Raw genomic sequence first — 25,481 nt, forward strand, 5'->3', positions numbered from 1 at the left:
GAAAATCTTGCAGAGTTCTTATCTGCCAGAAACAAAACAAACCACAACAAGAAAGCTGGGGGTCCAAATTATCACAACCCAGTTGGAAACATTGTTGAGGAACAAAAACGGTAACCGCTGTTTGCATTAGTGTTATTAAATGCAGCATGCTGAGAGAAAATAAGACACTGAGAAGCATACAGTCCATAGAAAACACATTATCTTGCACTTACTTGGAAGTTGCAAATACGTCTTAGGAAGATTTAAAGAAAACAACCCCAGTGTGTAGAATTGTTTCTTTTTTTTTTAGGGGTACATTCCTTAATGACAATCTAATAACATATTTTCTTCAGGGAAGCACTCACAATATTTTGCTTATCTAACTTCACATATTTTAGCAGCTTTACTCAATTATGTGAGGAGTAATTACAGTTATTTGTCAATACTGAAATCACATAATTTAAAATAAAAGACTGCACGGCAAACTCCTGCCGTCGCCCCATAAAAGCATCATAACATGATGTATTTATTATAAAAAGAAGCATTTTCATTTAATCGATTTACAAATTGTAAATAATGTGCAAGTGAAGCCGGCCAACATTTTGGACACATGATTTATTGATTGCAATGATCACCCTGGGAGGAGACTACAAGCTGACAGTGAAGGATGGGTTTGTAGCTGAATATATTTAACGATACAGATATTAATCTTCGGGGGGCATTTAGATGGATACCACACTATCTTTAAGGCATCATCATAGTCAATATTTCAAGTGAATGACTTGATGTTTTTTGCTGGATGAACTACAGTTTCGGTACATCCTAATCAGTACCTTTGTTAAAGGGAGATGCCTCAATAAATACATTCTGAGGCACTTCTGCATTTGATGAAAGTGATGTACAACAGTGTTGAACGACTTGTGAAGTCCTTGTATTTACATTTCTCAGTGTAACTTAGGAGGGCCTTGATCTCATGTCATGAAGCTCGTCTTTCCACACTGAGCATCATTTTGAAGTCATGTCTCAGAGAGAAAAGTTCACTAGTCTCTCTACACGTGGGCCTTAAATTCACTTAAAAACTCTCAAAAGTGCGAGTGGATCCCAAAACTAAGAAGAGTTTACGCTGGAACACGGGGAGAGAGTGAATCTACACAAAATCAGATCATTGAAGGAAGCTTTCTAGCCAAATATCATAAATATACTAAGCTATTGACAAAAAAAAGTGTGACATCGTTAAGCATATAATTTGTGTTTCAGCAAATCAGCAAAATTTGCAATGTCTAACTCTACAGTGAGTAGACAAAATAGGTATTTTGGGTCCATACAAAGTGGTGAGTAGTCTAAAAAAAAATGCCAGACTCAGAAACTGTTTAACCAAGTGAACAAGGAAGCTATTAGTAGAGGTAGACCATGCAAATTAGGAAAATGCACAAATGAACTTTAGATTACTTCACCAACATCTGGTAGTAATATATGCAAGGAAAAGGATGACAATAGATTTGGAAAGTGTCTAATTTTGACAAACTGTTTCTAGTTCCACAGCGAATAAAATAAGATCCAAATCTAATTGGATAGAATTAAAAATGATTTGAAGAATTACAAGCAAGGCTCTCATTAACTTCACTCATCGTGATTGGCCTACTTTTTTAATTGGTACCCTCTGAATGGACTTCACCCGGTACAGTGACTTAATACGTGAATGAAGAGGAACATTCACAAGCCACTTGACATTTTATGATTCATTTCAAGAGTTTATAACAGAAATTACATGATTAACGATTCTCCTGCGGACAATAAAACTGGGGCACGAGGCCAACTCTGGCTTTGTCAAAGGACAAATGTAACATCTCTTTTCTAAATGTGAGGTAGATATTATGTAAGATAGTAGCCTAAAGAGAAATGGTAGCCTGTTGGAGGGGGAAAAAAAGTATCTGATTTGTTCTCTCAAAGGTACAATGCCCTGGAGCTATGGAAAACCAGGGATGTAGCTGGAACCAATTTGGTATTCCAGTAACAGCGCCGCACAGAGAAGGGATAACAAAACAACATCGTATCTGCTGCCGGAGGAAGTTTATGAGCAGGTGTGAAATAGCAGCCGTGTACTTCCGCGATACAAGAATGAAGGAGGAAAAAGGAAGGGATGAGGCAGGAGAGGGGAATGGACAGGGAGGAGGAGGAAGGAGAGGAGGAGGAGGGACACCTTGAACAGACTGGCTCCACGGAGCTGTCTTAACTCACTCCTGCCAGGAAAACAATCCAGACGGTCCTCATTAGAAGCCGGAGTTTCATTACCCCGACTGCAGAGGCTGTTTAATGAACCCTCAACGAAAGAACGCATCCTGCTTCCCCCACCTTTCAGTTCAGGCCTACAAGGTGACATGCCCCTTAAAGCAAACCGAGCTGTCCGATTGGACATTCCAGCGGTAAAACCATAAATGTCCTTTAATGCACAGACAGATGGGAGAGTCAAATGAGAATTTGGTGGAAATTAGGATGATATTACTGACAATACAGAGTCTGCAAATAAAATAATGCTTGGGGCAAGGGATAGGATGCGAGTAATCATCTCCGCCTTTATGTCTCAGCTTGACAGTATAGCCTGGCTGCAGTAAACACTGTAATTGGAGCCAGATGGTATTTGGTTAATTATTAGAGCAACAGTTACACATTTTGTAACTGTGGCTGTATTTTAAGGAAATAACCAACCATAGTAATGAAGCTTTAAGATTAAATATGACATTTAATAAAAATCAAGCTGAAATGACAAAATTGATATATTTTACTTGGGTTTATGTAATGGAGAAACATAAATTAGTGCAAAGTGTTGACGAAGGAGGAAAATGACATGTCTTCAACAATTCTTATTAAACATAAATCACAGGCATGATGAGAATTTGTATTCAGCTTCCTTTAATCTGGTACCTCTAAAAGAAATTCAACCAATTTGCTTTAAGAAGTAAGCCAATTACACCTCTGCATAATTAAAAAAATGTTAATTTGTAATCCCAAATCCCAATTAAAATTCATTTAACTTTATGGTCATAATATGAATAAGATCCAGAGGCATAAATATTTTTGTAAAACACTGCACATGAAAATAAGTCCTGCATATATGAGTAAGCTGCTTTATCAATATTTGTTGTCAAGCTTTGAGGGTTCTCCCTGTTTTTTAAACAAGTGAAACAGAATCTTTTTGAATACTGTGATATCTGCAATGCTCCAAAAGCTACTAATTATCAAGCAACATGCATCTTGCAGGAGATTATTACCACCTTAAAAGACAAAAACAACAGCAGCAGTAGTAGCAAACCTGACAAACCTGTTTATGAAGACGTGTCAAATGTTTGGCTCAAGGTTAAATTTGGAAAGAATACAATTGTGTAGCAGGACAGAACCTGTGGCTCATGGATGACTGACAGAGACAGGGCTCTAAGGCAGCTGAAACAATTTCATGTGCCAGAATGCGGGCCGCCTCTGGCGACCAAATACACACATACAAAAACATAGATAAAAGGGTTTGTCAACATAAAAATATATTCTGCATTCATACCCTGACAGAGGAAACCCAATACATCCACAGTGACAGTGCCATGTGGAAAGACTCAACTCGGGTCAAAATTGTCTTTCCTTTCTTAGCCTACAGCCCATCCTGCTTGTCCACAATACAGAGCACGACTACGCTGAAAGTCCAAACCAAGAGAGGAACAAGTGAGATCCATCTGTAAATCTGCCAACATCTGAATTGTTTTATAGCCAAATGAAACAGAGGGACACAAATCAAGTTGTATTGAAAGACCGAAGTTTATTGAAGAGTAAAAAATCTTTGCAGTCCTCGATTTAACAAAGCTTGTAAGCAACACGCTAGCTGCATTCAAAGACGACAGATGTGGACCATGGGTTATCTGACATTCAAGAGAGGCATCACTCAACACGCCCACCAGCAAACCCTCTATAAATCTGCTCCCTAAATGTCACATTTTCCATGCTGGAAGACTTTCCAACTCGAATTTGTTTGGCTCTCTGTCAACACCCTCTGATGACGTCAAGGCAGCAATCAGTTCATAGTGTCGCAACATCAAATGACAAATCTAGCATAATTCTGCATTTCAAGAAGACAGCATAAACACAATTGGTAATTTATGCTTGACTGTAAAAATAAAACAACTAAAACGGCTAACGGGACACCGTCTCCCACAGCTTTTCTCCTGCAACTTGGGAAAATAAAACGTGTAGGTAAAATGCTACTTGACACTGCCAAACAGCCAATCCAAGAGATCCATTTATTATCCTTGGAGTCGACTGGCTGTACCAAGAGAGGAAATAAGGGAGACTGTAGGCATTAGGTTCTATGGTAGAGCCCAGACAGCTTCTGTTGTGCGCATTAATGCATATAAAGGTATATTTGGTGTTTGAACTATTAAAATAGGCAGTTATAAATAGAGCAGAAGTATTCACAGACTTTAGATAGCCACAGGCAGCTGTGATGCCTAATGCACACAAACACTGAGGGCCCCTCTGTACTAGGGGTGCACCGATTGCAGTTTTCTGGCCGATTGCCGATTACCGATCTTTAAAAAGCCCGACTTCCCAAATCCGATTTTGACTGATACTGATTTTTTTTGTCAGTAATGTTATATGTAGTAAGAAAGTCGCTGAGTTGGCAACAGTGGGGTTGCTAGTATTCTAGTATTCATAAATAAGGTTTACCTAGCTTTTATATTGAAGATCAATACTGAAAAAAATCTAAATTGCATCACTACAACTATGGAAACACTTAGTTAAATTTGAGAAATGACAACCATACCAAGGTAGACTGTACAGCTGCATGGCATCAAAGCACATTGAATACCACGTATATGGTGATAAATATGAAAAATTTAACCTCCTGTGTGCTTAAAAGTTTACCTTGACCTCAAAGGGAAAGAAAACCTTTGGTCACAGACAGTCAAGGGAAACTTTAAGAACAATAGCACTGGACAGACAGTCTGACCCCACCTATAAACTGTGGTACCCTTCTGTAAACTATGGTCCAGTGCATCCTAAAGTCTCCATGTCTTTTTAAGGAGCAGGAAAAGGAAACGGATGGCATCTCAATGTGTGGTTCCAACCATGGAGGAGGTGGGGACATTATTTTTAACAATGACCCAGAAGAGCTCATCCAGAATATGCAAGATGCAGAATATCAGATGTTGCCAAATTTGGACTGCAAAGTAAAAAGTAAGGCAGTCAAACGGTGCCAAGCAGACCGGGGTACTCCTTTAAAAAGTTTTAAAAGAAACATTTCAGTCGATGACCTCAGGAGGAAGTTTGAAGGACCGTCTAAAACATGAAATGGAAAAGGAAAATGTAGCTGCTATCCTGTTTCGCTGAATGACTTAAGTAATGCCCATTAGTTTATCTCTTGACCTAAGAGGCAAAAACAAAACATGCTTAGAAAAAATTGAACTCCAAGAGAATGTGTTTTAAATCTTTTTCTTCAGTGTGTGTGAATTTATCCAAATAAAACAAACTATGTTGATATCAGAGATCCATCAGCTGTGTGAAGCTGGGCTCCCATGATTGCCAATCATTGGTTAAAATCTGTAAAGTCCCTAATTACACATAATTAGTTGAGTCAATTGGTTTTCTCAGCACAGATTTTTCCTCACTGAAGTCTTTTTACTTGATATTATGGTTGTGAGTAAAGACAAAGAACAGTTCTCCTGACCGATACATTGACTTTTCTCCTGCATTTATTGAATAACTGTACATAGCGATAATAAAAGGCACAAATGGGAAGCTGCCTGTCCTTAAAAACAGGCTGGCTCTTTCTTCTTGCTCTTTGAAGGCTGAGTCAATATTTGAGAACATGTACAAGTCACTTCTGGAGAACAGAACCAAGCTTAAACCCCTCCGGCTGCACAACCAGAGAGATTTTACCATCATTTACTTCTGCTAGGGGTGATAAGAATGAGCTAAACTCATTTTTATTGTTCAGGTTTCCCCCCGCCCCCTTTTATTTCCTGAACTGACCCAGCCAAGACCGTCACCCTTCTGGCAGCTTTTATACATTTCTTTACAACCCTTGTGAAGCTCAAACATCCCATTAAATACACTTATTCTAGCATTTTTCCTACATAAATCCCTCTGTGAAGAAAAGTTAGACGCTACTGTCAGCACTGACAGACATGATCATGTCAGAACCTCAAACAAAAGTCTATAATAAACAGCATCTATTATTTGTAAGAACATCTTGGCTTTTCCATGACTGTTTTAACTTTCTCTACAGCTTTTCTTCCTGGCCCGTCTGCTGTGTTAGTTGGTCTTCATGATGATGTTTGTTCACTGATGTTCTCAAACAAACCTCTGAGGCCTTCACAGCAACAGCTGCATTCAAACTGAGATCAAATTATACACATATGAACTCTATTAGGTGACTTCTGAAGACAGATGATTGGACAGGACTTCATCTTATGGCATCAGCATAAAGGAAACTCCAGCCTTTCAAAGTTCCACTCACATAGAAAATAAATATCTTAAAAATTTGCTCCAAGTTTGCATCCTCTTAAAATTAGCTGACCAGTAGCATCACTCCACCAGCTGTCACGAGATAACTTTTATCAGGTGCCCGCTATCTACTGGTGGCTTTCTTTGAGATGTGTTTGAGCCAAATGTCTGATACCCTTATGTCTCATATGTCCCAGTCAACAGCGACCGGGGTGCAGCAGATGGCTGTGGTCTGCATATACAAGCCATGTACAGTTAAAGGGCACTCTTCCTGCAATGCTAAAGATAACGTGTTCTACATCTTCCACTTAAGCCTTGTGGGAGGAATCTGAACCAGCCCTGCTCTGTTGGAAATCAAAACAAGACTACTTGGAGGAATATTACCCATGCACACACAAACACAACGCCCAACAGGAGAAAGGGAAAAAAAATTAAAAATAGGCTGCAGTACCGCTGAAGGCACACCTTACAGAAATGTGGAAACACGAGAACACAAGTATGTGGAGCTTCAGAGAGATTAAAAAAGATCTCATTAGATTCTTGTGATAAAAACTGAGCACTTCAGTCAAACAGTGCTTCCATACACAGTGGAAAACTGACTCCTCTGTAATATAAACACTCTGTTGAGGGTAAACACAGTACTATTGTGTTTGCAAAAGGGACTAGATGAAGTAGAGGAAGGCTCAAATGCAAAAATCTTTGCATCAACTTTTGCAGGGAGACACTTCAAACAGTTGTGAAGCTGCAGACGTCAAACTGAACGGGGCGAGTCTAGATTCTGTTTCTGAGATGTGCATGCTTTCTTTATGTATAAAAACTAAAATAGCTTAAACAAAACTCACCACTGTGGGAGGAATCCTTGCTATCAGCCACCTTTCTGAGTGCTGACATGATGGCATCAGAAGGAACGCGAGGGCTCTCTACATATTTGGGCTTCCTGGTCGGGCCTGCCGGCACAAACAGAAGAGAAGAGCGAGAATGAGGGAGAGGGTCCAGCAGAGACACTTGCAGAAGAGAAAGAGACAGAGAGAGTTCTCACAGGATTAATACGTTCCAGACGGGAATAGAGATGAGACAGAGCGGTGTCTTAGCTGGATACCTTCTGCAGCACTCTGGAGTTCACGTAAAACTCTCTCTCTCACACACACATACACACACACAGATAGCAGCCCTGGTTTGGCTGACAACCCTCAAGACTCCGCATGGCAGGAGGCTTCCAGTTAAACACTGCAAGCTGGCTGTGGGAATGTAAACTACAGCAGGAAACCACAACAATTAGCCTCTTAGTGGACTAAAAATGAGCTCAGACACACTAGCACGTTCAAAAGTAATAAGACAGTAAAAGCTTTTGTGTGTTCATCTATGAGAGCAGGTATTAATTCAAAGAATGTCCCATTTCTGCAAAAGCCGTTACCTCACATAGATGGATTAAGGTGCAGGTGTGCTGATGTGAGAAAGAAGATTTATCTGGGACATTTGTAATGTCCTTTGAGGATCACCCTTGTGTTTAGAGAGTACTTGTAATGTAGTTACTCTTGCAAAATATGTACAGTCTGTACACCAGTGTAGAAGATTGGTTCCTGTTGTCTTTGACAAACAGCATTAGGAAAATGTACATGTACCTTCAGATTTCTTTTGGTTTTGCTTTTTTTTGTCACAAATAAATATTTTTTATCAAAGAAATTTTAATTTAAGACATAATTTGAAGATTTGCAGATTTGTAGATTTCAAATTCTCATTTCATATGTTAACAGAAATAGGCAAAACACGATCAATGGGTTCCAAGGTGAAAACCACTGAAGACCAAAAACATCAAAAGTTTCTTTTGATCCTCAAACTTTGTGGAAATATTCTGTGCTATTAAAAGCCAAAAGGGGAACATTTTTGAAAGGCGGCAATAAAGTTACAGCATTTCAGAAACGGAAGATAATACTGACGATCAAACATGGTGTCCGTAGGGTTATTGTTTTTAGATACTTTCGCCATCTTATTAAAAATGTGTTTACAGAATGCATTTTTGACATTTTTATCTTTATTGATAGATTTATAGTTGGTGCCAAAAGAAATATATGGGAGAAAATCTTTAAGCTCAAATGAATTCGGGTAATGCTACAGAACAACAATCCAAAGCACACCAACAAGCGCACCCCTGGTGGTTAAATAAATAAAAGTTCTAGAGTGGCCTAATTAAAGTCTGAACTTAAATTCAGCATATACGCAATCAGGCAACTCATGCTCAAAGATCCTCCAAAATGACTGATTGACTATGAACAACTCTGCAAAGAGTGAGTCAATATCCCCACACTGCGACATAAAAAAAGCCATTGCAAGTTATTGAAATTGCTTGATGACAGTTACAATATTTGGAGGGCTACTCATTTATTACTGTTTCTAAGATTGTTTTGGACAGCTAATTATAATTTGAAAACTGTCTGTGTTTATTCAGATTATTTTTGTCTGACATAAACATTTCATGAACTGTCTGAAACATTGAGGTGAGACAAAAAAGCAAAAACAGAAGAAATGTGCGAGGGGGTGAAAACAGCACTGTAGCAACAGAGAGACTACAAGTAGGGTTGCTCAGTCGAAGGGCAGAAAAGAGCCACTAATCTTTCCTTAAAGGCCACATAATTGTTTATATAGTGAGGTCCAAGAAGAACACGAGTCTAAATATTAAACCGTAAAACAAACCATCGCCCTGGTAACTAGCTGCCTTTCATGCCCTTTTAAGTTCTCTACTTAGAGACGACCATTTCCTGTGCAAAACGTAAATAGGCAGAAAATAACCTAGAAACAAGAGATGGGTGCATAATTGTATCCATAAATCCGTACGGAAACAACTGCCCCCAGACATGACCCCATGTAACCCAATCCAAACTCCCTCCTCTAAACTCCCATTATCAGATGACTATGTGTAACCCCAATCAAAAGATACAGCAGAAATGGATGTGCTAAGACAGGCTTTCCCCATTACCTATTTTGATAACCTGTCACTCCGATCTCAAAGAATTCCTGGGAATCAGGCTCAAGATGTAATCTTAAACCTGTGCAGCTTGATGCACAGTGCCATCTATGGATATCCGAGCTGAAATGCATACAGAATAGCAGGATTTTGATACCCGAGAACTTCTTTGGCTACAAACTTTGCTGTTTCTTACTGTTAAAATAGGAAATAAAATTGAAACACTGAGAGCTTCTGCTGAAAAAGTCAAGAAAATTCAACTCCAAGGGGATCACAGTGGAGGTTATTACGGCTACCACAAAGGTCAGAGACTCGGTGGTCTCGAAAACATTTTTTTTTCTACACATTGCAGCCACACAATTCTGTGTTCTTTACAAAACTGTGCAACTTTGTAAAGTGAAATGCAAATGAAACACTTTGAAAGTTTTCTTAAGCTAAAAAGTATTTTAGAGTATGTTTACACATCTAGAAACCTAAACATTTTTCCTATTGATCATGTGCAAAGTGGCTAACTGTCAGTCAGAGTGGAAACTGAGCATCTGTGAGCAGCGATTTTTAAAGCTTCACACATGTTTCGGTTCACTTTACATCTGGACTTTGACTGGGCCATTCTAGCAGGAATATGATTTGATCTGAAGCATTCCTCTGCACTTCTGACTGTACACTTGTTTTTATCTCTATCCATATCCCAATCAACTCCGATTAGTTTCTCTGTGCCTCTGTCCCCACAGCATGGTGCTGCCACCACCATATTTCACCACAGAAATGAGGTGTCAGTTTTCCACCACACACATTTGGAATATGGGCCAAACACACTCAAATGTGTTCTCTTCTGGTTTGAGCACCTCCATCCTGTGTTCTCTGCAAGGCTCATGGATAATTATGGGCAAATATGTAGAATGCATGACTAATAGTTGTCTGGTAACCCATTAGTCGTATGCTGTGGATCTCTGTAGCTTTTTCAGAGTTACCACGGTCATTTCTGGTGTATTCCTTGGTCTACGTGATGCTATTTGTTTACTAATGTTCTCTAGCAAACACCTCGGGCCTCCAAAGAACAGCTGTGTTTATATTAAGATTAAATTACTCACAAGTGGGCTCCATTTACTAATTACGTGACATGGAAACCATGTGACATTTTCCTTCCACATTGTCGCAATGCACTATTTTGTGTTGGCCTCTCGCATAAAATCCCTGTAAAATATATTGCAGTTCATGGTTGTGAAGTCACAAAGTGTGAAAAAGTTCAAGAGGGTTTGCATGAAAGAATGCTGCGAAAACAACATTTCATTTCTGGAGGGTCAGCCACAACCCGTTAGCCAGGAGTCACATGCCACTGCTTTGCTTAAAGTCAGACTAGAGAGACAGAGGAACTGTATGCTACATGCTTAGATTGGGTAAATATCTTGTCTAGCCAAAAAAGCTGCCTGATGTGCTTCATGACGGTACTTCATTGAAAACAACAGGAGGCATAGCTTCAATAATCGAAACCATACGCGCAAGTTCATATTCAGTTTACATAAACTCCGCAGAGGAACAGAAGATAAACACATCTAATAACAAACACGTGGCCTGCTATTAGAGGTAATTCTGAGCCACTTCTAAGGACGGAGGGGTTAGCGAAGACATAAAAGGCCTTCTGGCAGGACTGTTGATGTCCAGCTGTCAGACGGGACTCAGAAGACTTCCTTCTTCCTTGAAAATCTCATTTCGAAATTTAACAGGGTGCCATTACCACTCTGCCCTTTTAAATGGAGGCGGTGACGGATAAGCAGGCATAACATAACAGGCATGAAAAGGTCACCGAAATGGAATCGCCAGATATATGACCCCTGAAGGACGTGTAGAGATGGGCAGAATGAGACACACACTTCCATTTATCTTACCTAAAGAGCAAAATCCAGAACAATAACCTCTCCATGTATACAAACTTTTTTTTTTTTGCAGAAATCTATTATGCATCTTATATAGGTTAATTGTCCTTAATTGTTCATTTTCAGACTATAAAACAGCAAATGAAAGTTACAGTTTTCATGTAAAGAGATTACAGCCCCACCCATTTATTGCTTCCTCAGTAATGATATGTAAAAACCATCAAAAAGTACCATTATTTTTATTGCAGTAATATAGTTTAAAGGTGAAATAATTCCTCACATCTCCAGCAGCACGCTTTGGAAAACTAATTTTGTTATATCAAGAAGTAGTCAGATGGATGAGGTTACTTCAAAATAAAAACATTATGCAAAAAATGCATTAAAAGCTTTAAAAGAAAGCAAAGCAAAAAAAAGCAGAAAATACTGATAAAAGAATCAAAAATGAAAAAAAGAGATTCTCTTCATGGTAAATCAACAAGGCGAGAGGCAACCGTAGAGAACCTGCTGATGTTCACTCTCAAGAGTCAGGCATCCATGACCATGAGCCATCAGTCAGCAGGCACAGGCACACACATATGCATGCACATAGCAAGCTGTCGCATACCTATCGCCAGAAACTTGCGCAGTCCAGTCAAAGCCACTGAAAGGGAGGATTGTTATGGTTAGGAAGTGATCAAGGAGCTTTCCCCAAAAATTCTTCAACATGGACTCTGACTTATTCACATTTCTACTCATCAATGAGACAGTGTGTCGTCTTTGTGTAGCCAAGGAGAAGAAAAACAGCCTCACAAAGTCGTCTTTATGCTCAAAAAGTTCTGAAAGCCCCTCTGATATCCCTCCGAGTTCTGCATGACAAACAAGAACCAAGGTTACTCACTCTGCTCCTGTCAGTAGACGGGTATTTTAAATGAAATGGCAGCTTAAGTTGTTTGACAGGACAGGACAGTTCCAACTCTGCTGACTGGCAGAGGAAGCAATGGGAATTTATTCAGTGAAGATCTCTGAGGCAGCTCAAGAGTTCATATTTCATAGTAGGGAGGTTCTGTGTGATAAGAAACACAAACCTGGAGTCAAGTCAAGTGCAGTGAAGTAGAGAACAGAAGTTCAGTTTCCAAAGTGTATGCTGCTCATCACAGTTTTCTTGTAGGCTCACAAGATCTTGTACGGCACAGCTCCCAGAAAGCTTTTGATATGCCCTTGAGGTTGTCTGGTTGGTGTCAAAACATATGAGAAGACTTCAGGGAAAGATCACCTCAAAGGAGCATCAAAACAGCTTTGGACAGAGTTTTTGCATAATTTGATAAACCTCAATGTGCAAAAATAAAATGTACACTCGGATGAACTAATGTTCATTGTGATACACTTTTAATTGAGTTGTCCAACAGCCAGCTGACAGTTCAACACACAGGCAGCAGCCATGGTGTAAATTACCCATCATATTTTTGCTTTATAAATACTGGAGCATCAATCTTCTCTGTTTTTAGGGACTTTTGCTTAGACAAAGACATTTTAAATCACTTGTTTTCATTGAAACAATTATCCTTAAGAGGCACACATCAGAATGATAAGAGTAGCCTAAATGTTTTTTTGTTTGTTTTTTAAATAATGTGAAGATAGCATTTCACTTTTTTTTTTTTTTACCTGCCTGGCTGATCAATGGATAACTCATTCCTTGAGCCCACTCAAGACAAAACTCCCATCAAAGCTCAAGCTAATTAGGCTTTTTTGATATACACTTTGACGGACATGATAGGTCCCCCTGTAGCCACTCTGCATATTGTTAAATTAATAAACTTGTTAAATTGATACGCTGCCCGTGACAGCAATAAATTGTTATGAAATGCCTTTCTATTATTCTGCCAAACAGCTAAACACGAGTGCCTAACAGCATAATCAGGGTCACCTCTGCTTCTACACACCTTCAAATGTAATTTAAATTATAAAAGTGCAAGCAGCCTCAAACGGTCCTTGCAGCACAGCGCCACTCCGGTGTGTTTCGCGACCCCAAAGGGTTTCACACACCGCCAACTCAACGCCTTCATAGAGCCCATCAATCAATTCTGCATGTCCCCAGTAGGCGGTACAATGAGTAAGCCTTGATATTACGTTCAGGAAGGGGCTCATTGAAGTTTTGGCTAGAACAATTCAAAATTTGTAAATGGTGAATTTATTAAAACCTGAAAGAGTAGTTCAATCAAATGTGGAGACTACAGACAAGCAAAACTGGGTCAAAATTATCCTGGATTAAACAAGTTCAATCCAAAATGGCTGGCTAGCTCTTTGCTGCTACTTGTTTTGCGACTGTTGCAAGACCTTTCAAATACTTGAAGTTCATGCATGACTGATGTGTAATTTGAGCAAAGAATAATAAACATTCAAGAAATAATAAGTGTCAGGGCTTTTGCTCCTTAGGCCTAAAAACAACTGTAGCCGACATCGACTCATCAGACATTAACCTCCCGTCCTGATAGACTGCATGAATGAAAATCTCCAGTACAAACTTCTTCCTTTCAGTTTGCAAAATGCTGCACTGAAGAGACTCATTCTGTTAAACATGCAGATGAAACATAACTTATTCTAACCAGTGGAGGTCACTGTGGACATACCCTGGAGACAAAGTAGGGAGCATAGAAAGTTTCTGTTGGGCTTCAACAACAGAACAACAACATCTGTTATTAACTGTGTGCATTCAATTTAAGTTTTTGTTTTTTAAAGCATCTTTGACCTTTTTTGTAGTCACAGCGAGCAAAGGGGGAGCAGGACAGGTACCGCCGAGGGGTTATGTTAAGCCAAAGGGGTCCTTTGGGGGATGAAGGGCTGTTTGTAAGAAGACAGTAATGTGTAGGTGCTGTTCAACACATGTCGGAGCGTGGTGTTTCATGCCGTAGCTCTGGGCCTGACTGATCAAAGCTGCACCACTCAACGCCACCAGACTCTGAGGCTGAAGCATCCCTCACACTCCTAATTAACTCAATGTTTTCCTGTTGTCCCCCTGTGAAGTTTCCATGAAAAGAACAACCACCAAGTTAGAGCCTTTCAAACTGCAATAGATTATCCAATGTGTCGGGAAACGAAACCCAGCCGCAAGAACTGCTTTCTGAGTCTGTGGAACCACTTCCTTCCAGAGACATCCCCATTGGATGAGAATGAGATCAAAGAGTGTGGAATGCATAGAAGAATACTCTGAAGGTTTTAACTGAATGGCGGTAGATGTTTTGCGCGATCAGCAGAAATTATCCTGGGATGGTTGTTAAATATAAACTTTAGTATTAGTGCAGGTTAATTTTGCTTAGACCTTTAGTGGTGGTGTGTCTTGGTGCCGTTTAAACAGATATGGATAAGCAACCGAGGTGCTGTGACCCACACCGTCACAGTTTATGTTCATACTAGTGGGCTTTGGTGCTAGTTTGCTCGTTCCCAGGCATCACTGCAATCACCTGGCTTATCTTTCACTGCAAGTATGAAACACTTTGCAAACACCAACATGGTGCTACCCTCCTTTACAAAACACAAAAATATCTCAGAAAAAAATAAATGGTGATCAGCAACGTGCTCACTCAAGGTTTCCATGAAAGGCAGCAAATATTTTATTATCCATGGGTGCAACATTTATTGGTTAAGTAAAAATCTGTGGCATCTGGATCTGTAAAGGGAGCAGTCGCCACAACCCAATATCTTGTCCAAGAATTGCTTCAGCTTGAAGTCCAAAACAGACCCTAAAAGCAAATCTCTATAAAATTCCCATTCATAACGCCAAGTCTACTTGTGAATGAGATTATAATGTAAAGTTTCTCCTCGCCCAGTTCTACGAGGAAGCCAAAAATGAACGTGAGATAATGTTCAAATTAAAGCTCCAAAATACATCAACTCATAATTGTTTTTGCAAAATCATTGCAATTTACAAAAATAATTTTGGTCGCGATTCAGCTGCTCATTTACACGTGTCCAGTGATCGGAGACTCTGAAACCAACACTTTTTGAAACTAGGTCTCAGAGTGAAACTTTTCGAGAACACTCCCATGGAGGTGTGAAGTACTCCACAGATGTGAACGTGCACATGTGCAGAAGGTTTGGTCTATGCAGGCATGGGCAGATAACAAAAGTAGAACAACTACGTGTTCTACTTTACCAATTTAAATACAACTTATAAGTTGGAACACATAAACAGCTCTGGAAAAAAAAAAATAAGAGACCACTTAAAATGTTCTCTTATTTTACTTTCCATAGGTATAGGTTTAAATAAAATGAACATTGTTCTTTTATTTCATGAACTGCTGACAACATTTCTCCAAAATTTCAAGCAAAAACTTTGTATTTATTTGCAAAAAATGAGAAATAGTCAAATTAACGAAAAAAGATGCAGCGCTTTCAGAGCTCAATTAATGCAAAGAAAACAAGTTCATATTCATTTAGAACCAACAGCACTAATATTATAACTCAGGAAGAGTTCAGAGATCAATATTTGGTGGAATCACCATGAGCTTCAGTGCAGTGGGCTCTTAATTTTTTCAAGAGCTTTATGTTACATGAGCACTTGGTTCATCTGAGACGTAAATGGGTTACCATTGGGTTTCTATTGCTCTGGCATGACAGCTACGGCGAATTCAAGGTGTCTTGGCGGTCTTGTCTAAATGTGGAACTTTTCCCCAAACGGCATCCGAAAATCCCGGCAGTTTCCAGACGGCGGTCTCGTCTAAACGTAGCCTAAATGTAGTATTTCAAGTTGCTTCTCCGACTCCACAGGAAAACAGCATTAGCACACATGTCGATTTTGTCACCAACCTGAGACATTTCCTCCAGCAAGCGTTTATTAACTACAGGTGTGAGCTCTTCCCTCTAAAGGGTTTCACAGGCACCTGTGAGGATAGTGCAGGAGAGCCAGACCCTGCCCCCAACATCCTTCAACTAGAGACCCTCGAACCTATCCTGTCTGCCCATTTTTTCCTCTCATCCATGCCTTCTAGCACTCCAAGAGCAATATGCTTTTAATGAGTCTCCTCTTCTGTGTCCACAGGGTCCCGTTCACCTTCACAAATCATGCCTCTTCTCTAAATCTCCCCCTCCTTACTTCCCTCTACCCATTATTTTGTGGATTCAACAATGATTGCCAATTTAAAAGCTAACTCAGCAGAATTACCTTAAAAATATAAACTATAGTAAAATGTGTTTTGCTTACATTCTTCAAATGCAAGTTAAATTTTAACAAAATTTAACAAATACTCATACAAACAGGTTTGTATGAGTATAAAACCACACTATCAGCTTCCCATCTGCTGGTCTTTACACTAAGCAGATCAAAGCTGCAGCCTCTCTAAACAATAGCTACATAGCCCACAGATGAGTGCCACATGTGAGTGGGGGCCACATTGACCACTTAAAGGATTTCTCTCCTCTTTGCCAAGTCTCCAGAAGACAAAGATTCAGGTTGGAACAAGTTCAGCTACAAAAGAAAAAAAAAAAAAAAAGGTATTCATGGCTTTGAAGCCCTCTACAGCTGGTGACAATGTTCTCAACATGTCAAAAAAAAAAGTCCAAGAGGAGTTCGATCCAGAGTAAATAGACGCCTATTACCATCCGCTGAGTGCACACTGTGTTGCACCTTTTCTTTGAATCGCGGTAGTCAAATAAAAAGAGGAAGTGACGCAACGGTTTTCTGCAAGCAGATTAACCGCACATTAATCAATGAAGAATATTTTGGCTGTCAAGATATGAGTGATTAATGTAGCTATGATAAAATATTTAACACATTCAAAGTTAATGAAACTTAACCATATCTTAATATAAAAACATCACCTCCAACACTGAAGATTGTGTCAGGGTAAGAAAATAGAGAGTATTTAAGGATAATTTATATTCTGCACCTAATCAGAATAATGTTGCTTTAGAAGCTCCAGAGGTGACTACAGGCAACTTGAAAAGCTTTTCTGTTACAAAGACTCTTCTTGCACCTTTATCAATCTCTCTTTTAGAGAAAACACAAAGAACACAACAAAGAAAGACAAACCTTAACACATTTCTATACCCTTTTGTATAGAAATGAGAGTAAAAGATCTGTAAAATTGAAAAGTACTGACACGTTCGTATGGCTGACCAAAAATAGAAAATGTAACGTTAACGACTGAGTTGAAATTAAGAACTGGAGAAACTGTACAAATTACAGATGCCGTCATTTGATCCCTCAAGGTCTGAATCAAGACATTTTAACATTGTGAATAACAGAGTCTGTGAAAAAACTCCACTCCTGATACGGGCTGTTGATGTACAGTTGATGATGTACTGTTGATACTAGTCAGTATCAGCAGTATCAGGCTGTTGTTACTCATCAGAAGGCTGATACTGACTGTTGAGATTTTATGTGAGCTGCATGTCAGTGCCTAATATAGGCCATGCAACTTATAAAATTTTATCTAATGAGTCAGGATTTTTTTTAGCAAAGTGTTTTACACTAAAGATCAGGCAATCAACCAACCAGAGGTCGGAACTGCCAGATTTGCCATCGGTGGGCTTTGACTGCTTTGTCCAGTTTATGAAATACATCAAAATTAAGGAGTTGGGAACAGCAGATGCCAGACAAATAGATAAAATCCACAAGTATTTCAGACCATTGTAAAAACAATAAATCTATAACTGCCTATTTCAATCGCTAAAACATAAAATATACCTTAATAGGCATTAATATGCACAGTGGAAACCACCTTGTTATTGCAGATAAAGTTAAAATCAACACTATTCTTTATTTCTGCTTTTGGGGGAACAGCCAATCAGAGGCAGGAAAAATCAATAGTGCTCCTGAATTAGCTGCTTTGCAAACAGCAGTCAACAGCATGTCAAGGAGAATTGCTCCTAGGTATTTAAAAAAAAATTACAAATAGGCAAATTTCCCACAAATAATTTGGAATTACATAGTTCAGGAAAATCTGCAAAGCCAGCATATAATTATTAAAACCTCCCCAAAATCAACCCAGATATTTACAATTAATTTTTTCTTCAACACACAATGGGATTGTGTGTCTTACTATACAAGATGGATGATATTTTTATTCTTACTGTACAAGATGGATGATATTTTATAAGTCAATATCTCTTAATAACAGCCGTTGATGCCACAAATATTGCCACAACATCAAAGTAATTATCATGCAGCTTAAAATATGAAACTCGTATTTTAAATGTACCACAAAATTAGTAAGTACTACAAATAATAAAATAGAGAGCTTCAAAAATGGAAAATTCTGAAATCGTTTCAGAAGCAGCAGAGGAGAAGTAAGGACCAGCTCATTAAAAAAAATAAAATAAAATAAAAAATACCTGGAGATCTCTTGTTTTGGCGTAAGGGCATCATGTAGGACTGTCGTGGAAGAAGAGGTGAGGAAGGAAGAGACATTGATACTCCCTTGGCAAATCCTAACTTCAGTGCATCATCTTGCACATAAAGGTGGCTGCTGCCAGGCCCCTGAGGCAGGGGGTTTCCTTCAGGTGGGAATCTTCTTTGTGCACCATGACTGTTGACATCACCTGTTGAGGAGAACAATAGTTACCTTATGCCAAAAACAAAGCAATGAGATCAAAAGAAAAGTTGGGATCAACTACATTTTGATTTAAGTACCGATCTTAACACATCCACAAAGAAGCAAATCTGTTCCAGCTTACTGTGGTTGTGCTTTCAACCCCATTAAACACAACAAAACAGAAACACCGAAGGAGAAAAGGAACACGCCTAACACACCTGCACACAGATTATGATGATAATCTGCAAATACTGAGGAAGCAGAGAGCCTAAAAAACTCCACAAATCTATGAATTCTGACAGTACAGACAAGTCTCTCTTTAGTTAGTTTAAATCTGATGAATGAGTGGCTAATATCTGCATTCTCAAAACCATTTCCCACGTTTCTTTTATGCAGCCCCTGTAAGATTCATGTAGACTGTATAAGCACCCAGGATCTTTAAACTCCATGAAGTGGCACAACTATGAAGAAAAGCAACAATGTTTCTTTCTTAGACTGATATTTAATAAATGATTTCTATATCCATGCCAACTTAATAAGGAGGAGGGAATTGCACCGACTAAAAATCAACTTTAACCTCCCACAACCCTTTAGAAAAATTGGAAAACAATCAGGGTTTAGAAATATAAACATCCCACACCACTCCATAATAATAATATGCTAAGTCAAACAAAAGATCTCCAAAATATACAAAGTCTTCAGGATTATGATTTGCTTTTAATGCCTTGTAGTGAAAAAGCAATCCGATGACTTGTGTTTCCGTTGTGCAAGTGAACTTTCACGTTTTCCATCTTCAAAGTTCTCATCGGTTTGGTTCGGACATTCTACTGGTGCTTGTTGCATCTTCAAGGCCCCCTCCCCCCTAAACCATTCTCCAGATCAAGAATCCCCTGTATGTAAACAGGTTAGACTTGGAATGAAGGGAAACATGTTTTTCTAATTACTGCTCTCACCTGTGGAACAACCTTCCAGAGGGCCCGAGACCAAGTAAAACCAATTGTACGTTCAAAAGCAAACTTAAGGCAAAGTCTTTTGCTTTTGGAATCAAGCTTTTTTTCTCCAGATTTCATATAATTTATGTTATTGATCTTTAATAAATCAAAAACTTAAAAAAAAGTATTTTTGCATTTAGTTTGACTAAATGTAAAAAATACTCTAGTGTTTCATCACTTAAATGAATATATTCCCCATTCATTAAAAATAAACATATTTATTAGCAATTTAGTCATCATTGTTTATTTTTTTATCTTGTGTAAAACACTTTGAGTGTCCATCACTGTGCATAAAAGGTGATGTATCAATAAAGATTATCAGGCTCTTTGAACGTTTTGTCAAAAACAACAGGAAAGTATAAAATTGACATTTTTTTTCATATTAGAACAATTCACAATACTTCTGACTTTTTTGTATTATTCATGTTTGGTATGTTCCATAATAAGAAAATAAGGAAGAGATATTTTTCCTTTATTTTATCTGAGAATGCTGTCCTCTGCAGTGCATAGGGAGTACAAACATGTTCATTTTTCCAGATGCAAGATCTCAAGTGGGTGACTTCTTTCCTGCATGTTACCCATTAAAAAATGGATTCTTATTCTTGAGGGCTGGTGATGAAATATCTGCCCCCGTTTTTCTCTTGGCACCATCTGATTGGTTTTTTCCTCCGAGTTATGAAGCAAACATATTGTGCACACTTTTTTCCATCAGTTCTGGTTTTTCAAAAGAAGACGCTTCAGAGTAATTGATAGCCGTTTAAAAGCCCTTTGCTTCTGAGAAAATACTGTTTGTTTAGCAGCTCGACAGATGGACACACAGGAGTCTTAAAAAATGTGATGGGCCATTGCAAATTGTTTGTAAAATAATTTACCTCCATACACTTAACCCAACTGTACCTTGAACCTTTATTGTTGCTACTATTACACCTCAATTTCCCTTTTGCGAGACAATAAAAGGTCTTTCTGTTCTGTTCAGAAATCATTATTGAGGTCAGCCAAAAAAAAAAAAGATTAATTTTTAAGAGTAAAGTCTTGCATTTCTGAAACTAGTTGCACCTCAGCCTGAAAGATAACTAAATACCATGCCTTCCAGCCATTCCAGTAACAGAGTTGTGAGCCAATATTGGAATGTTGTAACAAGACACTGAGGTTAGCTGAGGCTGATGATTTTGGCAAATACTTTAAAAGAGTGAAATCTGCTTTTGAAAACCATGTAGGTACATGCCAATAATAAGGTTAAAGTTACCAGAGTTAATGTTTTTTTTTATAACCAAACTGAATGAAGGGAAGAAAAAAACAGTTGATGTGAAACTCCAGCGAACACACCGGACAGATAAGCCTATTAATAAGTTCCTGGGGATGCAAACGAGGATGTCTGCTAGAGGTGGAAAAAGTAAAAAACAGACCTGAACATGGGAAAAACAGGACTGTTGAATGTGTGTTTAAACCCAGAGGTCATGGGCCTGTGAGCATTTCCCATGCTTCTACGAAACACGAGGAGGACATCGAGTTAGTGGAGCACTAACTCTGCCATTCACATCCAGCAACGATTCACTGATGACACACTGAACGTTCCTAGTTGGTATTTAAAGTATTTCGTGGGGAAAATAAATGCAAGTTTGTTTCATTTTTGTCAGATGTCTTCTTGTACCATTTCTCATATGCTCTTCCCTTTCACAGGGCTGGTACCGGAGGAGAGACGACCAACTCTCACACACAAACTAATAAATGTCTAAATCAAAACAAATATTTCAAACTTAAGAATAACTAGGCAGTGCGAATGCGTTTCTTCCTCCAAGAAGAAGGAGCATTTCTATCCGATGAATCAGACAGAAAACCTGGAGGAACTGCAGAGCTTCATACCTCAGGAGAACCTTTTGGCAGATTGCTTATTCAAGGGCTGCACAATATATCAGAAGCTGGCTATAATACTGTACAAGGTATACAGATCCCAGGATAGGTAATTATTTAGGTGCCATGCATTCAATCCCTCTATCTTGATAATATACTTAGTGGTAGCATTAAAAGTTTTATTAGGGATATAAAACAGTGGACACCATACAGAAGTAACTTGTTTTAATAAAACCTTGTTGTTGAGATGGAAATATCAGATTCTGCGACCATAAAGCAGAGAGACATTTACACATTTGCAATTTTACCAATACTGTTCAGCCTTGGTAGAATCCACAAATTTGCTCTCTGTAGAAGAGCAACAAAAAGAAAACAATGAGAAGTACAATGTGCAGCTTCCCAAAACATTTTCGGGGACACAGTGGAAGATTGAGTGCTGCTCAGATAAAACCAAAACTGAACGTTTTAGTGAATATTCAAAGAACTATATGCTGCAGAAAATGAGTAGTGCACATCAAGCTGACAACACCACTCGCACAGTTAATGGTTATGGCACGATTATGCTACAGGGATTCTTTCCTTCTTTTTGGGACAGGAAAGCTACTCAGATTTAATGGAGTATGGATGGAGCTATCTCCATCCATACTCCATTGGAGTATGGATGGAGAATAGGTTTCTCTATTGACGAATGGGGTCACAGGTTTCATCTTTGCAATGTACAAAACTGGCAGAGACATATCCTAAATGACTTGCAGCTTCAAACACATCAAAAGATGATTATTTTCCAGTATTGTGTTTGTAAAAAACATTTAGAAAGCAAGCATTTTTCATCCACTTGCAAATTATGCACCAATCTGTATTGGTCTAAAACTACTCATAACATAACATGATCATATATAAAAAATAAAAAAAAATCAAAGGAGAAGAAATTCTTTGGCAAGGCACAGTAAAGTAGAATAATTTGACTTCTCTCTCTCCAGCTATCAAGCCCAGGTTTACAGATGTTGAACACTTTGTAACATCTGCTAGAACACTGTATTTTGTTACAAATCACAAAAACATTCTCTTAAACTATGTATGAGTGCCAAAAGAGGCATAAATGACTTTACCTGCTCACAGTGTGGAAAATGATTGAGCTTCACCAAAAACATTGCGAGAGTCATGACGCTAGCTCACAGCACACTAATCTATTCTCCAGAATCAAAGCTGCTCACTCATCATTGCCACAAATAAAATGGATAAATTATAAACCTCAAGACAACATCTATTATCTCACTAATAAAACAGACCATGCATCAGCAGACCTGGCTGAATCATAAGTGGAGATGTGGTGAGCCACATTAATGACACTTTGGTTCCATTCTTTGAGCTCTGGCTTATTTCTGCAGCCTAATCACTACAAGCTCTAATGGGAAGGAGGCATGCTTCTATTAGCACCCTCTGGATCTGCTTGGGAGAAAACGGTCGGGTACCATGAGGCTGCCGGCCTAATCAGAAACAGAGATCCGTTTTCTGCACTCCTCTGCCGAGCCAGAATGGACACAAAGTTGTCCTGTGTTTTAGAAGCTTTGAAACAAAGAAGAATGCCAGCAGCAGGAAACGGAGAGGTCCAATGACGCCTCTGCATGGCTCCAGACATGGCACAAAAAAAAAAGAAAAAAAAAAAACTGTAAATGAGTCTGAGCCTGCAAAAGAGCACGACCTGCAGCCACCTTGATCTAACTATTACATTCAGCTTAGACAAAGAGCAAGACTTTTGTATAGACACTCACTCTATTTAGTTTATACTACTCTATATAGTCTATAAAGTTTGGGTTGGGTTAAATATTGATAAAAGCATCTCTGGATAGACAAATACTATTATACTGAACATTTTTATTTATAGATAAAAGCAAATGATGACTTATGACAAACCTCCCCCTGAATGTCCCATTTACTAACATTTCATTTCACGATTTAGATTTTAGATTCATTTTAGATAGACCAATCAAAGAGTTTTGAAAGCTTAAAATTGCTTTCTCTTTTAAAACTAAACACTATTCAAAATATTTATTTCAAATCTTCTTACGGTAAAGCAATCCTGGTCATTTTGCCTCTTCACCATTTTGAACGTTTGATTTTTTTTTTTTTTTTAAAGGTCCCTTCAGTGATCATAATAATAAACAGAAATAAATCCTAAACCGCTGCACGTCTGTCTTTTTAAGTTGCTTACATCAATACTTTGGGCAATGTTAGCCATCAATAACAAAAGGGAACCATTACTCTGAGGATGTTGTGATAAAAGGCTTAGTTATAGAGGGTATATTTTAACTAAAAACCTACACATTTATACATCAGCATCTTACAGAGGGTTCTTAACTTGCTGAGGCCACATCAGATTGTGGCAATAAAGGTTTCCGTCATGCTGCATGCTAAAGGGATTGAGATGCAATTTTGGTAGTTGGTTCTGAAAACAAGAGGCGCCACATAAAAGCTCTTCATCGAAGTGCTGGTAGATATGCAGCGGAGTGCTACGGCGGCTGAACTGCCATCTGACCGATGCTATAATACACAGATGGACACAAGGGCAGAAACTCGCCAGTGCTATTTCTGTTACTTTCCAAAGTCCTGGATGGAACAAGGCCTGCAATTTCAGGCCCTTCTGTGGTCGAGGAAATCGGCTCTTTCTAATTATATGGCACTGGCCTGGGATGATGTAAAAATGATTACAGTCCCTTACATGCTCATTCCTCCTCATCAAAAGGAAAGGTCCAGAGCCCACAAGGACATACCCACCCTACAAAACGGCTCAATATTATTTCAAGACATTGATTTACAACAGTTTGCCATTCAAGGAGAAATCAATCACTCACAGTGTCTTGAAAAAGATATTGAAAACACTTTCACCTTTTTTACATTTTGTCAAGTTACCATTAAAAACTTTATAGTTGGTTGATATTTTCTAGGACAGACAAACAAAACATTGGGCATAGTTATGAAGTGGAAGGTAAACGTCAAATGGTTTAAAAACTGATTTACAAACGGTCACCTGAAAAGTGTGGTGTGTTTGGTATTTACCCTCAATGAATAGAAACATTTTGCTACAATTAAAACTTCAAATCTTTTGTGTTATGTTGGTAGCAGCTTTGCGAATCTAAAAATGGGAACTCGGTCGCATTGGATGGATGATGTCTGAACATCGATTTTCTGATCTTGCCACAGGTTCATCATTGGACCTTTGTCTAGATCAGGAATCGTCAAATCCAGGCCTCCAGGGTCGGTGTCCTGCAGGTTTTAGATGTTTCTCTGTTTCAACACACCTGGGTCAAACAATCAATGCATCAGCAGGACTCTGGAGAACTTGACTGCACTGAGGATGTAATTGAGCCATTTGATGTTTTACCACGCAGATGGTGTGTGCAGGTTGATTTGCTGTGTAAAGTGTTTGCCAAACAAGGCAACAAAAGTTAAGTGAATCTCTCATCTGACCAAAGCATGTGATAGCTGTGTCCCCTGTAAGGCTTGTAGCAAGCACTGAACTAGACTTTTTTCAACATGGCTTCTGTTAGCTACTCCTCCATAAACAGCATATTTTGTCCAAATAAGTTCAAACATTGCCCTTTGCACAGATTATCCCACATGACCAGTCGGTCTGTACGGCTCCCCTATACTCACTATTGGCTGCTTCCCAATCCAACTGATTCTCTCCTTCCATGAGTCAGCCAGTTAATTTAGGAAGGTTGCCATGTCTTTCTAGGTGTGCAGTGTGCCATACCATTTTCATTTATGTGCGACATATTGAATGGTGCTCTTGGGATATTATTTTACAACCTCACTCTGCCCATAACTT

General features: G+C 38.8%; 1 protein-coding gene across 2 annotated transcripts in view; it reads right to left on the bottom strand.

Moving 5' to 3' along the window:
* Positions 1-25,481, bottom strand: part of tanc1b (tetratricopeptide repeat, ankyrin repeat and coiled-coil containing 1b) — a 103,512-nt gene that overhangs the window by 52,924 nt on the left and 25,107 nt on the right. For both annotated transcript variants that reach the window (XM_015057492.1, XM_015057489.1), the window contains exons 3-4: positions 18,610-18,816; positions 7,308-7,412 (exon numbers count right to left, since the gene is read on the bottom strand). In XM_015057492.1, coding sequence (XP_014912978.1) covers positions 7,308-7,412; positions 18,610-18,816 — 312 coding nt within the window. The remainder of the gene's footprint in view (positions 1-7,307; positions 7,413-18,609; positions 18,817-25,481) is intronic.

This window comes from Poecilia latipinna, unplaced genomic scaffold (genome assembly GCF_001443285.1).
Source record: "Poecilia latipinna isolate Pla-1442-1.1 unplaced genomic scaffold, P_latipinna-1.0 Scaffold1467, whole genome shotgun sequence".
NCBI classification, from domain to species: domain Eukaryota; kingdom Metazoa; phylum Chordata; class Actinopteri; order Cyprinodontiformes; family Poeciliidae; genus Poecilia; species Poecilia latipinna.